Here is a 15,104-nt window from a genome sequence, read left to right as displayed (position 1 = left end):
GGCTGACCATAGATGTTGTGTCCTAGCTGTCTATGTGATATGTGAGCCAGGGCAGTACAATATAGAGAGCAAGTTGTACCCATGCATCAGGCCCCCTCACCTCCATACAGCTAAAGAATTCAAAGGAGCAGACGAGACCGATACAGTTCGGCACCAGCAGTGTCGCAGGAGTTGCCGATCAGCATTGAACTCAACGTATGACTGCCTTAGAGACTCTAGCTCTGGATTTTTCCCTCGGGGTTTACTCCCAAAGCCTTCCCCAAGTGTGGGCATGGCCACAAGGCAGCAGAGGTTTGAGCTCAGAGTTCTCCTTCTCCTAGAGAAGCTGCCCACCATGGCTGACAAGCCTCATCATATCGAAGCGACTGGTTTTAAGGCACCAGTAACTTAAAACAGCCCCTTCCCCTGTCAGTAGAAACGGTTCCGTTGGGCTTAGTAGCTAAGCCACACGTGAAGGCCAGGAGTTGGACTTGGTTGTCAGAGGCTATTTGGAGCATGTAATAGGTAGTAAGGGCTTATCCCCAGTACCACCCCCCCGGCTACGACAGCCATAAAGAACCACTCAAAGAGGCAGCTTCACAGCATTAATTGTAGGAATCTGGGATCTCTGCCTCCAGAAGCCTTTAGACCATTTGTGTAAAAAAAGTCTCTGAAAACAATATCACATGCGTGTGAAGTCACCCAAGTTGCATAAAACAGTATAAATGTAAAAAGAAGTCAGGCTTGTTAGGAATGATCATGGAACAAAAAGAAGAATGAGAGAAAAATGGGGTGAGCTAGAATCCGCTACTGTGCATTAGATTTCTGTGATGGATAATTTGTTTGCAACTCATTGGTGTGTATTTTTAGCTTACAGGAATTGTATCTGTGTTCTGGAAATCCTTTTGTGCTTTAGAAATCGTTTGTAATTTCAAAATCTTTTATATGATAGAGATCCTCTGCGAGTTTTAAATATGTTTTAAGAACTTTGTCTGGATTTAAACATGTATTACTAAAAGTAAATGAACTGTGTTTAAACTACTTTGCCTGCTGGAAGACCGTAGGATATAGAAGCAGAACCAGGACATTTGGCCCATTGTGTTTACTGCGCCATTTCATCACGGTTGATCCATTTCTCTCTCAGCAAGTCGGGTAGCACCTACGGAGGGGAATAAACAGTCAATGTTTCAGGCCGAGACCCTTTCATCAATTTGAGGTGGAGCAGAGAGTGGATGTTGTATCTCAGCTAACTCTCAGCAAAAGAAAGCAACTGATGGCAACTTGTGTTCATATAAGCACTGCTAATCACAAGGTCCATTGTGATGGTATTGGGTTTGCTGGCCATGGAGATCTAGAACGCAAATGCAGATTTTAAGCCCTAACCGACATAGATAGCTACGGGTACCCTCACTAAAGGGAAGTTATACTGCAACCACCTACTCTTCAATTACTAGTTCACTTCGCTTGACGCCAAGATGCCTTTGGCAAAAGATCTGTTGCACCCGTCTCCTGAGGAGAAGAGGAAGCACAAGAAGAAGCGTTTGGTGCAGAGCCCAAATTCCTATTTCATGGATGTCAAGTGCCCTGGCTTCTACAAAATCACTGCCATTTTCAGCCACGCCCAGACTGTAGTGTTGCGTGTTGGATGTTCAACCGTTCTCTGTCAGCCTACAGGAGGAAAAGCAAGGCTAACAGAAGGCTGTTCTTTCTGGAGAAAGCAACACTGAAGTGAAGGTTTCCATTTGAGGAGGATGGGTAGGCTGGTCCACTTCCAGAGCTGGGTGTTGGGATCCGGAGCAACACTGCTTTACTTTCTTTGCATCCAGGCATCAGCCTGGGAGCGTCACTGCTGAAGTAGGAGGACTTGTGCCACTGTGATGTGTCTGTCACTCATCGGCTTTGTGTAGACTTTCGATCCTCTTGCTGGTATTGAGTTCTTTGTTAGAAATGACAAATAAAATGACGTGATGTATTGACAAAAAAAACACTAGTTCACTTCTCTCTTTCTCCTCCATTGCGAGTTTAACTAGCAGTACTCACTGTTTGTCCGATGGATCCCACCACTCTACCAAGGAGGAGATACTCCGGCACTTCTGCCATTTATCTGAGAGACCCTGCCAACTAAACGACAGGATCATCGGCGTGAGGGAGTGCAGTGACTAATTCAGGTTGTGTGATTAAGTTTACATTGTGACAGAGCAATTAGACGATGGCGTACTTTTGTATCCTGCCTTTAATACAGCAAAATACCCCCAAACTACTTTACTTAAGAGCAGATATCGAACCAAGGAAGGAGACATTAAGGTGGTCGATCGTGTGTTTAATCAGGTTTAAAGCAAAGTCTTAAGAGAAAGCCTATAAGCAACAAATATACTACCAACTAAGCTCTTAGATGCCACTGGCTCTGATCAACGTATTGTGCAATTCCAGCACTGTCTGTTTTGATTTCAGGTTATCTGCATTAACAGTTGTTCCTCTTTGCCTCAATTAAATTACAGCTTTCGAACTCAGTGCCAGCCACCCATTATCCTTCATGTACTTGGCAGTGTACAGAAGTAACTTGTTCATTCACGGGCTACCTCGACTGTTTCTTTGGAAGCAACGATCTTTGAACAAGGCACCTTACTTTCAATCAATGTGCATTTCATCTCATCGGATGGGAATGGACTGAGCCACAAGTTTTCAAGGAAAATTATCTGGGTGCTGGGTTATGTTTAGCTATTTTCATTTTAGATCATAAGATATAGGAGCAGAATTAGGCCATTTTGGCCCATCGTCTGCTCCACCATTTCATCATGGCTGATCCATTTCCCTATCAACCCCAATCTCCTATCTGCTCCTCCATATTCCTTCATGTCCTGACTAATCAAGAGCCTATCAACCTCTGCCTTAATTACCCACTGACTTGGCCTCCTCAGCCACCAGTGCAACTAATTCCACAGATTCACCAGCCTCTGGCTAAAGAAATTCCTCCTCATCTGTGTTCTCAATAGACATCCCTCTATTCTGAGGCTGTGTCCTCTGGTCTTAGACTACCCCACCATCAGAAACATCTTTGCACATCCACGCTATCAAGGCCTTTCAATGTTTGATAGGTTTCAATGAGACCCCCCCCCCTTCATTCTTTTGAATTCCAATAAGTACAGGCCCACATCCATCAAATGTTCCTTATATAGTAAGCCTTTCAATCCTAGAATCATTTTCATCAACCTCCTCCAATGTCAGCACAAATTTTCTTAAATAAGGGACCCAAATCTGCTCAAAATACTCCAAGTGAGGCCTCATTTTTACACTACTTCAGGCTATGATTGACAAGTTCAACCATCAGGCTCCTAAACCAGTGTGGATGACTTCACTCACCTCAACACTGAACTGATTCCACAACCCACAGACTCACTTTCAATGACTCTACAACTTCTCGGTATTATTTATTTACATGTTTACTTATTATTGGTGTTTGTTTGATTTGAATTTGCAGTTTGTCCAGTTTGTCTACTCTTGCACAATGGTTGTATGTCAGTCTTCCGGTGTAGTTTTTCATTGATTTTATTGTTATTTCTTTGTTGTATTACAAATGCCTCTAAGAAAATGAATCTCAGTGTTCTTTATGTACTTTGATGATAAATTTACTTTGAACTTTAAAATTGCAGAATTTGAAGGAGATACTTGTAGCAAATAATCCAGGATAAATGATTTTTTTAAGAAAAAGGGCATCTTTACTCTCTTTTTTTCAAATATCTTTTTAATTAATTCTGCTAACTTTGAGGACAATAAAAAAAGGATTATTTCACTGACAGTTATGAATCTAATTGAGTAAACAAGGATACAAAGGGTAGTGGATTTGCCACAGACAATTACGGGTAAAGTCTTCCAACCATTAAGCACATCTACATGAAAGGCTGTCATAGGAAAGCAGCATCCATCATCAGAGATCCCCTCAACCCAGGTCACACTCTCTTCTCATTGCTACCATCAGGTAGAAGGAACAAAAGCCTCAGGACTCTCACCACTTGGCTAGAGAACAGTTACTACCCCTCAACCATCAGGCTCTTGAACAAAAGGGGTGAGAGCTCTTGAAATGTTTCTCACAACCAATTATCTGACTTCAATGACTCTTCCTCATCATCCCATGCTCTCGTTATCTATTGTTACTTATTGCATAGTTTGTTGTCTTCCGCACCCTGGCTGATAGTTCATTGATTCTGTTGAAGTTGCTATTCTATAGATTTGTTGAGTATGCCCTCGGGAAAATGAGTTGTATACAGCAACATATACGAGCTTTGATAATAAAATTGACTTTGACTTTGACATGCAGCAAGCAGAGAGCTGGATGAGGTCAAGTGTACAAAAAAGTGTTAGAATGGAGTTGGCCAGGACAGTGGTACTCACAAAATGCTAGAGGAACGCAGCAGGCCAGGGAGCATGTATGGCATGGAATAAATAGTTGGCATTTTGGGCTGAGACCTTTCTTCATGTTGGTGGTCAGTTCTTGGATTACAAGACTGCTTTCACTGCCCATGAGAGCCTCGCTGGGAAAGCAACTAATAGTCAGCAAAGCACGAGAGCAGTGATTTGAGAAGAGGCCCCAGTAACACTGTCACAGACAGGGAGACAATCTTGTGATCTGAGAACAAATCAACATGATTAAGGGTCTTGGCCTGAAATGTTGCCTGTTTAATCTCCTCCACAGAGGCGTCTGGCCTGCTCAGTATTTTGTGTGTGTTGCTCTGTGATGCACCATCAATAACTCTCGGAGACGGGAGGTGAACGATAGGCTTTTATTAGCAGCAAAAGGGAGCACGGCATCGCAGAGACTGAGGGAGGAGCAGTGCCTCCAGTCGCCTTTATACAGGGGTCTGTGGGATGAGCCACAGGAGCAGTCAGCAGAGGGGTGTGTCCAGACAGGTATACATAGTTTACCACACTCTGGACTTCCATCATCTGCAGAATCTCCTGTGTTTATGTGTGTCTAGAGGTAATAATAGGATGATGCATTTCAGCTTTAGGTCACAATTTGCTCAGTGCCGTATCCGTTTGATTGATCCTTTGATCAAAGGACAAGGTAAGACAAATCCTGATTAACTTCCGCGCCAAGGGAAGACTGTGGAGACTGATTTTCTTCAATCATTTAAACCTGATCAATAGCTTAATCACATAGGAGTCCTACATTGACAAAAGGACCAATTTTACACTGAGGCAACATTTTATCGCTCACACATTGACGAGCTTTCCATTGAATTAAAGATTAACCTTTATGAAGTGCCACAAAGCTTCCAGCATCACAGTAAAGATGCCAATTACAGCCATACATCTCCTTCAGTCATAGAGAGAAACATTTGAGGAAGAACGTTGTGAAGAAACCCCTCGCCAAGAGCCACCGGACTCAGCAGTGAGAAAACCACCTTTCTCAGACTCTGAACATCCAGGGTCGAAATGACATGTGGGTCCCACTGAACGTGGGAGGTTGGGATGTCTCGCTGACCCAAACCGGATCTGTGTGAGAAAATGGTGTGAGAACCAGAAAGCATCCCGTGAGCAGCAGTTCTGTGAGTGAAAACCCCTTGTTACTGAGAGATGCCTGACCTATGAAGTTCCTCCGGCAGTGTGAACGTTGACAAAAAAAAAGTCTGTATGGTCTTCTGTCCTCTCCTATCAGATTCCCCCTTCTCCAGCCCTTTATCTCTTTCACCAATCAACTTCCCAGGTCTTTACCCCTCCCCCTCTGCCCATTTCACCTACCACCTGCCACCTTGTACTTCTTCCCCTCCCCCCATCTTCTTAGTCTGACCCCTTCCCCCTTCCTTTCCAGTCCTGATGAAGGGTCTTGGCCCGAAACGTCAACTGTTTACTCTTTTCCATAGGTGCTGCCTGACCTGCTGAGTTCCTCCAGCATTTTGTGTGGGTTGCTCCAGAGAGAACTTGACTGGTTCATACACCACAGATGAAGAAACTCCCACTCGCCTCTGCCCTATGTAGCGAACCTTCTAATATCCTGGCACTCTGCCTTTAGATTCTTGACTCTTCTGGCTGCTGGCATGTCAGAAGTGATGTTGTTGCTGTTAAATACAAGCTATCCTGCAGATGCTGGAAATCCAGAGCAACACGTACAAAATGCTGAAGGAACTCAGCAGGTCAGGCAGCATCTATGGACGTGAATAAACAGTTGGCATTTCGGGCCGAGTCCCTTCATTGTGTTCTTGGGTCACAAGATTGTTTTTGTTGTCCATGTGAGTGTTACTGGGGCCTCTTCTCAAACCACTGCTCTTGCACAGACAGCTCTCTACCAGAACCGACTTACAGCTTGTTTTCAAATTGACAGTCCCAGCAAGACCCATCAAGAGTCCATCAGTGTGCATGTAAGCTGTACACTACGCCAAAGATCCTCGAGGCCTATTCTGCCATTCTGCTTTTCTGGCTGATTGGCCATCAGCGTTCTTTGAGCTGTCAGCTCGAGTACTGTTCCATTCTCCGGCTTTGCCTGTTCCCAAATACAAAATGCAGAGAAGTAATGGAAGATCTAATGTTTTTCACAGATAACTAGCTTGTTGTCAATGCTTTTGCTGGACCTAGTGATGGGATAATTTCCAAGGACCAGCTTTATTCAGCACTTACATATGTTAGGGATTTGCTGTGGTGTGTTGGCCAGGGTGCAACATTCAATAAAAACTACATTCAACAGTTACAAAGAATCATATAAAATATAAAGTTAGGGGTTTAAGTACAGATATGGAACAGAAAGTGTATAAATACCGGCATGTGTTTGAAATGTAAACAGCATTATAAAAAGTGGTTTCCTCTTGAGTGCAGTGTTTTCCTACAGATGAAAACTTTCCTGCTCATCATCTCTGGAGTTATTACCATACCTTCAGTATCGATTAGAGCAAATATCATGCACACATAAAGACATCAGGCAACTTGTACATGTATCACTAAATGACTTCAGCGACTCGCAGTGATTGGCGCACGGGCAAACTCACCTTCCGATGAAAGATGCCTGACAGCTGTGGAGGGAGCATCCTCGCATCAGCCATTTCTGTCCGGTTTAGTGCCGCATTCTCTCACAGTGTACGAAGACTACAGCAAACTGTTAGGTCAGCGGTAAAAGTCATTGGCCATCACTGCTGGACTTGTATGTGTCCAGGACAAAGAAGAGAGCATGAAAAATCATTGCAGGCCTTACTCTCCCTGCAAACTCCCTTTACATACAGCTTCCTTCTGGAAAGCACTATAGGCCTATTAGAACAAAAGTCCACACCATCTTAAAAGTTTCTCCTCCAGGCAGTTAATCTGATCCACCATTCTAGTTAGCCCCCGACCCCCTCTATCTATAACCTTGGTCGCTGCACTGCATTGAATACACTTTAAAACACTTTTTATGATATTGTTTACATCATAAATACATGCCTGTATGTGTGCACTTACGCACATTTTATTCCATTCTTGTACTTCTAACTTATTTGTGTATATTTCTTTATTCTGTATAATTGTCGAATGTTGCTTTTTGTTGTATGTTGCGCCAACACACTACAGCAAGTTGCTAAACATGTAAATGTATATGGTGAATAAAGTTGATCCTTGAATGAAAAGATACTCAGAAGGAAAAGCCATTTGGGAGGAAGGACAAGGCAGAATCCATGAACCCAATCTGTAGATAGAAAGTTAAACTTCAACAGAATTAAAAGTTCAAGGCAATACTGGTGAGTCGGTGTGAGAAATAATCAAAGACAAGCCTTTGCATTTATACTGCCCCTTTTCACAGCTCCCAGTCATTCAGAGGTCCTTCAAAGTGCATTGGGTTCCATCTGTGGGGAAATCTCTTCTTTGGGTCCTTCTTTCTTAGCTTAGCATGTTTCAAAGATTCAAAAATGCAAGATTCGGATTCAAAATTGTGTAATATCATTTCCAGTACACAAGTGTAAAGGAGAACGAAGTAACTGTTACTCCGGAACCAATGCAGGACAATAAAACTCAACAGGATAAAGAACACAATAATCATTTTTTAAAACACAATGAATATCAATACATTAAAAAGTTTATTACATATATATATATATATATATGGATTGATTATGTCCATAAAGTGACACAAGGCACAGGAGTGTCTGTACATAAGGTGACTGAAAGAAAATGATAAAGTAGTGGTGCTTGGGGTGTGGAGGGGTGGGTTAGTGGGTGGAGGTGTTGGTCAGCCTTACTGTTTGGGGAAAGTAACTGTTTCTGAGTCTGGTGGTCCTGGTGTGGATGCTCTGTGGCCTCCTCCCTACAGGAATGAGATAAACAGTTCGTGAGAATCGTTGGTGATGTCACTGGCACTTTTGCCGTACACAGTAAGTCATTGATGGTGAGTAGGCTGGTGCCAGAGATGAATTGGACAGTCTTGTAGAGTGTTCCTGTCCACCACAGCGCAGCTTCCGTACCAAGCAGTGATGCAGCTCTTTAAGATGCTCTCTACCGCACATCTGTAGAACGACATGAGTATAGATGTGCATGGTCCAGCTCTCTTCAGCCTCCTCAGAAAGTAGAAGTGTTGGTGAGCTTTCTTGATAGTGTAGTATGTGTTCTGGGACCGTGACAGATTGTGTGAGATGTGCACTTCCAGGGGTTTCTTCTGCTGTGCCACCAATGTAAAGTTGGTGTGAGTGGTGCAAGTTCTCCTGAGGTCAATACCATCCGCTTTCTCTTGTTAGCAAAGCACATGTTGAATAAATAAATGGCGATTGTCCAATGTTAATAAGAGTCAACAGCAGAAACCCAGGATCATTGTTTGCTGGGGTACTAATGCTAATCCAGCAGTTTTGCTTCTGTTCAATCTCTGGTTTCGGCCAGCCCTCCCATTCTGAGCTAGCCTGCACCCTCTCCACTGAATGAGATGTAGTTCATAACATGAACCTCTGCCTATTGGCAAAGCTCTCCTCAATACTGAGCACATCTATAAGGAATACTGCCACAAAAAAAGGAGCATCCCAAGGACCCCCAGCATCTAGGACATGCTCTCTTCCCGTTGCAGGGGGTACAAGAGTCTGAGGTCCCACACCAACAGGGTCAGGAACAGTTATTACCCTTCAACCATCAGGCTCCTGAAACAGTGTGGATAACTCCATTCTCCACAACACTAAACTAATTCCACAACCCAAGGACTCACTTTTAAGGACTCTACAACTCATGTTCTCAGTATTATTTTTAAAAATTGTATACAGTATATATTCTTTTTCACGTTGGTTGTTTGTCAATGTTAGTTTATGTATAGTTTTTAGACCATAACACCATAAGATATAGGAGCAGAATTAGACCATTTGGCCCAACAAGTCTGCTCTGCCATTTCATCTTGGCTGATCCATTTCCCTCTCAACCCAAACTCCTGCCTTCTCCCCATAAGCCTTCATGCTGTGACTAATCAAGAATCCTTTAACTTCTGCCTTAAATATACCCAATGACTTGGCCTCCAGATCCTCCTTCCACAGATTCACCAACCTGTGGTAAAAGAAATTCCTCCTCATCTCTGATTTAAATAGACAGCCTTCTATTCTCAGGCTGTGTCCTCTGGTCTTAGACACCCTCACCACAGGAAACATCCTCTCCACATCCACTCTATTTGGGCCTTTCAACATTTCATATGTTTCAATGAGTTTCCCCCACATTCTTCTGAATTCCAGTGAGTGCAGGCCCAGAGCCATCAAACTCTCCACAATATGATAAACCTTTCAATCCCAGAATCATTTTCATGAATCTCCTTTGAATCCTCTCCAATGTTAGCACATCCTTTCTTAGACAAGGGACCCAAAACTGCTCACAATACTCCAAGTGAAGCCTCACCAGTGCCTTATAAAGTCTCAACATTACTTCCTTGCTTTTATATTCTAGTCCTCTTGAAATGAATGCTAACATTGCACCATAGACTCAACCTGCAAATTAACCTTTAGGGATTTTGTTGTTTCAATTGTATTTCATTATTTTTCCTGTGAGTGCCTGCGAGAAAAGGAATCTCAGGGTAGTATATGGTGACCTATACACACTTTGATAATAAATATAATTTGAACTTGATGCTTTGATGAACTGCTGCTCTGCCGTCTCTTTACCTGTGAGAGAGTGAGTACTGTTGGGATTAGTTGATTAATGTTCACAGAAGCTCAGTGATCTGGTCAGGTATTAGGAACAGACACACAGTCCTTGTCTGATTTCTGTGCACACACTCTGCAGATGGATACAGTAGCTAGTATTCAGGAGTACTAACCACAACTTATCCCCCGAGTGGGGCTCAGTTGATGTCTAAGCAGCTAACATTGAAGTCTGTTTCAGGCGCTAATGTCACAGGCTAAAGGCCAGCTCATGTGCTGTGGTGTTCAATGTGAATGCTTTATAAATAACACACACAAAATGCTGGTGGAACACAGCAGGCCAGACAGCATCTATAGGAAGAAGCACCGTCAACGTTTTGGGCCCGAAGCAATTTGTGTGTGTTGCTGAATTTCCAGCAAATGCAGATTTCCTCGTGTTTGCTTTATGAATATCCCGCTCTGCATCCCCACGTTGTCGTAGTGACAACACAGCACCTGATTGGCTGCAGAGCATTCTGGTATTCCCTGAGATGGTGAAAGGCTATTCCTTTGAGCAGGTTAATGAAGGCTTAGCCAAATCTCAAGCAGTAACCTGGTATACAAAGCACAGAGCTGCATTTGTGACACCAGGGATCGCTGTCACCTTATACTGATTTTGTGCAGTTATCCAAGTTGTGGAATAAATTTAATTAGCGTATTAATCTTGTAATAAAAAGGGAATAATGCCAACTATTAAAAAGTATCATCACTAATCTCAAAAAAACACGAGCAGCCTGGAATTATGTTCATTAGCCTCACATGATAATGGCATATACTACTCCAAATCAGGATTAGGACTTGGAAGTACATAGAATTTGGGATGAGAAATGTGTTCTTGGCTATAAATGAGCCTATTCCTTTATCAGATATAAGTTTAGATGCTTTATTGAACATAGTATAAACTTATGAGAAATTAGAGATCTTCTGCATCTCTTATACAAGGAAAAGCATTGTCAGTGCAGTCAGTAAGACTAGAAATGATCAGTGGCAGGAAAACATCAAGGAAGGAGTGGGTCAAGTGGAACACTGTACAGTCAAGAAGTTTATCTTCATTGTTAATCAGCGGCATTTTTGAGGGTAGGATGTGGAAAATACACTCAGTGGCTTCTTCATTAGGTTGAGGAGTGGATCCCAGTGTGGCCTTGTGCTGCTGTAACCTGTAAGGTTCAACATGTTGTGCATTTAGAGATGCTTTTCTGCACACCACTGTTGTAACGCAAAGTGATTCAGGTCACTCAACCTTGATCAAAATTGCACAAAATAGCAAGAGGAAAGGAGCTTCCGGCACCAACACAGCATGCTCACAGCTCAATAAACCTAACTATATGTTTATGAAATGTGGGAGGAAACCTGAGCACTCAGAGGAAACCCACGCCATCACGGGGAGAACGTACAAACGTACAGCGGGAATCGAACCACAGTCTTACAGCTGGCGATGTGGAGCGTTGGGCTAATTACTACGGTATCACAACGCCCTTTCATGATTGGTGTAACCCCTCCCCCCCCCCCCCCCCACACACACACACACACACACACACACACACACACACACACACACACACACACACACACACACACACACACACACACACACACACACACACACACACACACACACACACCCCTTCCCCCCGCACCTGGGAGCAAGCAGGAATCTTGCATTGCACGGGCTCAACCCATCCCAGTTGCCTGCAGGCTCCCAAAGCAACATTTGCCCGTGCACCGACCACCTCCGTCCCAAAGCCTGAATGCTTTGGCCGCACTGTGCAGGGAAATGGACGGTCCACGTTTCAGATCAACTGGTCAGGAGAAGGGTCTCGGCCTGAAACATCACCTGCCCACCTGAGTGAGCTTTTGCTCCAGATTTCAGCTTCTGCCGGGTTGCTGCGTCTCCACGGGAACACATCTGGTTCCAGTATGAGGTGTTAAATCCTAATAAGCACGTGCTGAGTACCTTTCACACACACTGGAAGCTGAGGGACTGTGGATGCTGGGGGAAACAGGAGCTTTCGGAACTGAAATCGATAGACCTCGGTTAAGTAAGGGCACGAACCAGAAGAGAGAACACCAGCAGGCGAATGGAATTGAAGTGTAGAACAGACACTATCTAATTGAAATGACACTTCACAGTGAGAAAATTCAATTATGTTTGCTCTGTCCCCTTACACCACACTGACAGAGATTGTATTGTCAGTTTGTAAAGAGATCTTTCTTTACACGTTTGCTGCCATTGATGAACTTTCTAGACTAGAGCAACAGTGCATGTCTGATAGGCTCATAAATGGTGCCCGTCAGGAACGCTAAAGCCGGTCCTGGTATTCTTATCTTGCTCTGATGTTCTGTGCAATCAGGTGGTAAATACAAGCTGGGGCAAATGGTATTGTGTCTGCCCCAATTATCATCCATTAATAAACTGCTACCGAGTCTGGATGAAGGGTCTCGGCCTGAAATGTCTACTCCTTTTTCCCCTCACCTGCTGAGTTCCACCAGCAGTTTGTGTGTGCTACTCTGGATTTCCAGCAAATGCAGATTCTCCTGTGTTTGTAACAAACTGCATATCATGTGTTTATGGACAGGTGGCACACAAGCTCTTTAACGTGTGCAGTACTTGTGCAAAAATCTTAGGCACATGTTTACTGCTGGGGTGCCTAAGGCTTTTGCACAGTACTGTAGTAATTTTATGTATTGCACAAAAAAAAATCATGGCATATGTGAGTGACGTTAAACCTCATTCTGATATGGGTCTCTATTGTGGCCTGAGAGCGGGAAAGGGGCAGGGAGAGGGGAATCATGGTTGGGAAAAGGGGAAGGGAGAGGGGAGGGTGCAGAAAGCACCAGAGAGACATTCTGTAATGATCAATAAACCAATTGTTTGGGATCAAATGACCTTGACAGGTGTCTCAGGGCTGGGTGTGTCTGCACCCGTGCCTCCTCCCACTCCTGGCATTCCTTCTCTGCCACCTGTCCCACACCCCTCCCGCGGCGCTCCACCCTCGCCATTCCCAACGTCCTTTGCTCCCGCCAGATTTACAAACTCGCTCTCTGCTCCACGTTGACAAATACAGTTCAGTGCAAAAGTCTTAAGCACCCTAGCTATATGTAAATATGTGCCCAGGATTTTTGCACAGTGCTCTAGACACACTGCAACCCTGTGAAACCCAGCAAGTTTAAATTCCAGTCCACGTCCCTCAGCTGCACTGAGGACTGGCAACTAACCTGATGGTAGAGCTCTCTCAGCTCCAGTTCATGACTGTCCACCTATAGCAGCCTGGCGTGATGCCTTGAGCTCTCAAAGTTCAAAGAAAATTTATTATCAAAGTACATATATATCACCGAGATTCATTTGCTTGCAGACATTCACAGAAGAACAAAGAAATACAATCGACTCAGTGAAAAACTACTCACAAAGACTGACAAGCAACCGATGTGCAAAAGAAGACAAACTGTGCAAATACAGAAGAATAAATATTGCTGAGGACATGAGTTGTAGAGTCCTTGAAAGTGGTTGTTCTCTGCTGAAACACATCAGAGTCAGATCTATTATCACTGATGTATGTTGTGAAATTTGTTGTTTTGTGGCAAAAGTACAAAGCAAAACAAAATTATGGCTGTGAATTGTACAAGTTGACTACGAGATGAAACAAAGCTTACAGAACTCTGGGCTTTACAAATAGGGGCTTACAGTGCAAGAGCAAGTAAGTCACGTTTCTAAAAAAGCTTGTTCAGTCAGCACAGGAATATTACGTTCAGGTCTGATTGCCACACTTTCCAAAAGATATGAAAGCTTTGGAGAGGAGACGACGTTGTAGTCAAATTGAGCTGTGATATATATATAAAAATTATCATTGAATTTCACTCTTGAGATGTCGGATTCAGGTTTATTATCACTGACATACTGTAGGTTGTGAAATTTGTTCTGCAGCAGCAGTACAGTACATAAAAATACTACTGTAACTTACAATAAAAAATCAATAAGCAGTGCAAAAAGAGAGCAAAGTAATGAGGTATTGTTCATGGGTTTACGAACCATTCAGAAATCTGTTGGTGGAGAGGAAGGCTCTCGGGGTGTGTAATGTGTTGTAATATAAATGAGACCACTGTATCTGTGTTATAAATGAACATGCTGTAATATGAGACAGAGCCATGATAGAAAGGAGAAAACCTTTTAATTCAAAAAGGAATTGACTGTAATAGAAACAACAATGGACTTCAGCAGCAATCATTGGGATATAACGTAACTGAGGTTGTCTTGCAGTAGGGCTCTAATATTCACTTGACTGAGTGGTATTTGTGAGATGGAGGTGTTTCATGAGGCGATTTTCTGAAGCTCTCCCAGTCCGTTCCAACCTCCACATGCAGCCTGCCCCAGCAGGTTTATGAGAATGCAGCCCCCCACCCCCCCCATCTGTGGGAGTGCCTTCACCACACTGCAGTTAGGGATGGGCAATAAGTACTGGCTTTGCCAGCGGTGTCCACGCCCCAACATTCATTCAGAAGTAGCAGCTCTGATACTGGAAGTTGCTACTGAAGGTTAAGCACGTCAACAATCAACTTTATTCACCATATTTACATGTGTTGGGAATTTGCTGTGGTGCCTTGGAGCGACATGTACCAAAAACAATAATATTCAACAATAATACAGAATAAAGAATTATATAAAAATAAAATAACAAATATGGGATATGGAATAAAATGAGAATAAATGCAGGCATGTATTTGCAATTTAACCAGCATTACAAGAAGTGGTTCAAAGTGTTTACAGTGACTGAAGTAATAGATAGAATGGGGTGGGGAGCTAATTAGAATGATTGATTAGATTAACTAGATTAGATTGATTAAAGAAAGTTTTAAGATGGTGTTAAACTTTAGTTTCAATAGCCCTTTAGTGCTTTCCAGAAGAGAGCATTTGGAAAAGGTCTGAAGAAAATATGTAGTCTACTCATACTATATACAGGACATAATGGAGATTTTGTTGATCTATTCCTCTTATCATCTTGTACACCTCTACCGTCACCTCTCATCCTCCTTCTT

At 43.2% G+C, this 15,104-nt stretch overlaps 2 protein-coding genes across 2 annotated transcripts in view; both read left to right on the top strand.

Moving 5' to 3' along the window:
* The window catches only part of LOC140731661 (LHFPL tetraspan subfamily member 7 protein), a 313,609-nt gene that overhangs the window by 157,717 nt on the left and 140,788 nt on the right, over positions 1 to 15,104 (top strand). The gene's annotated exons all lie outside the window — the stretch shown is intronic.
* Positions 1,449 to 1,725, top strand: LOC140731663 (small ribosomal subunit protein eS27-like). The gene has a single exon (XM_073053297.1). The coding sequence runs from the start codon at positions 1,455 to 1,457 to the stop codon at positions 1,704 to 1,706; it is 252 nt and encodes an 83-aa protein (XP_072909398.1). The 5' UTR covers positions 1,449 to 1,454; the 3' UTR covers positions 1,707 to 1,725.

This window comes from Hemitrygon akajei, chromosome 8 (genome assembly GCF_048418815.1).
Source record: "Hemitrygon akajei chromosome 8, sHemAka1.3, whole genome shotgun sequence".
Taxonomy (NCBI): Eukaryota; Metazoa; Chordata; class Chondrichthyes; order Myliobatiformes; family Dasyatidae; genus Hemitrygon; species Hemitrygon akajei.
Note: the sequence above shows the minus strand (reverse complement) of the source record. Positions and strands in the feature narration are given on the sequence as shown.

What these genes read in the sequence shown, in the direction of transcription:
- LOC140731663 (XM_073053297.1), top strand. Translation starts at nt 1,455, where the DNA reads ATGCCTTTGGCAAAAGATCTGTTGCACCCGTCTCCTGAGGAGAAGAGG.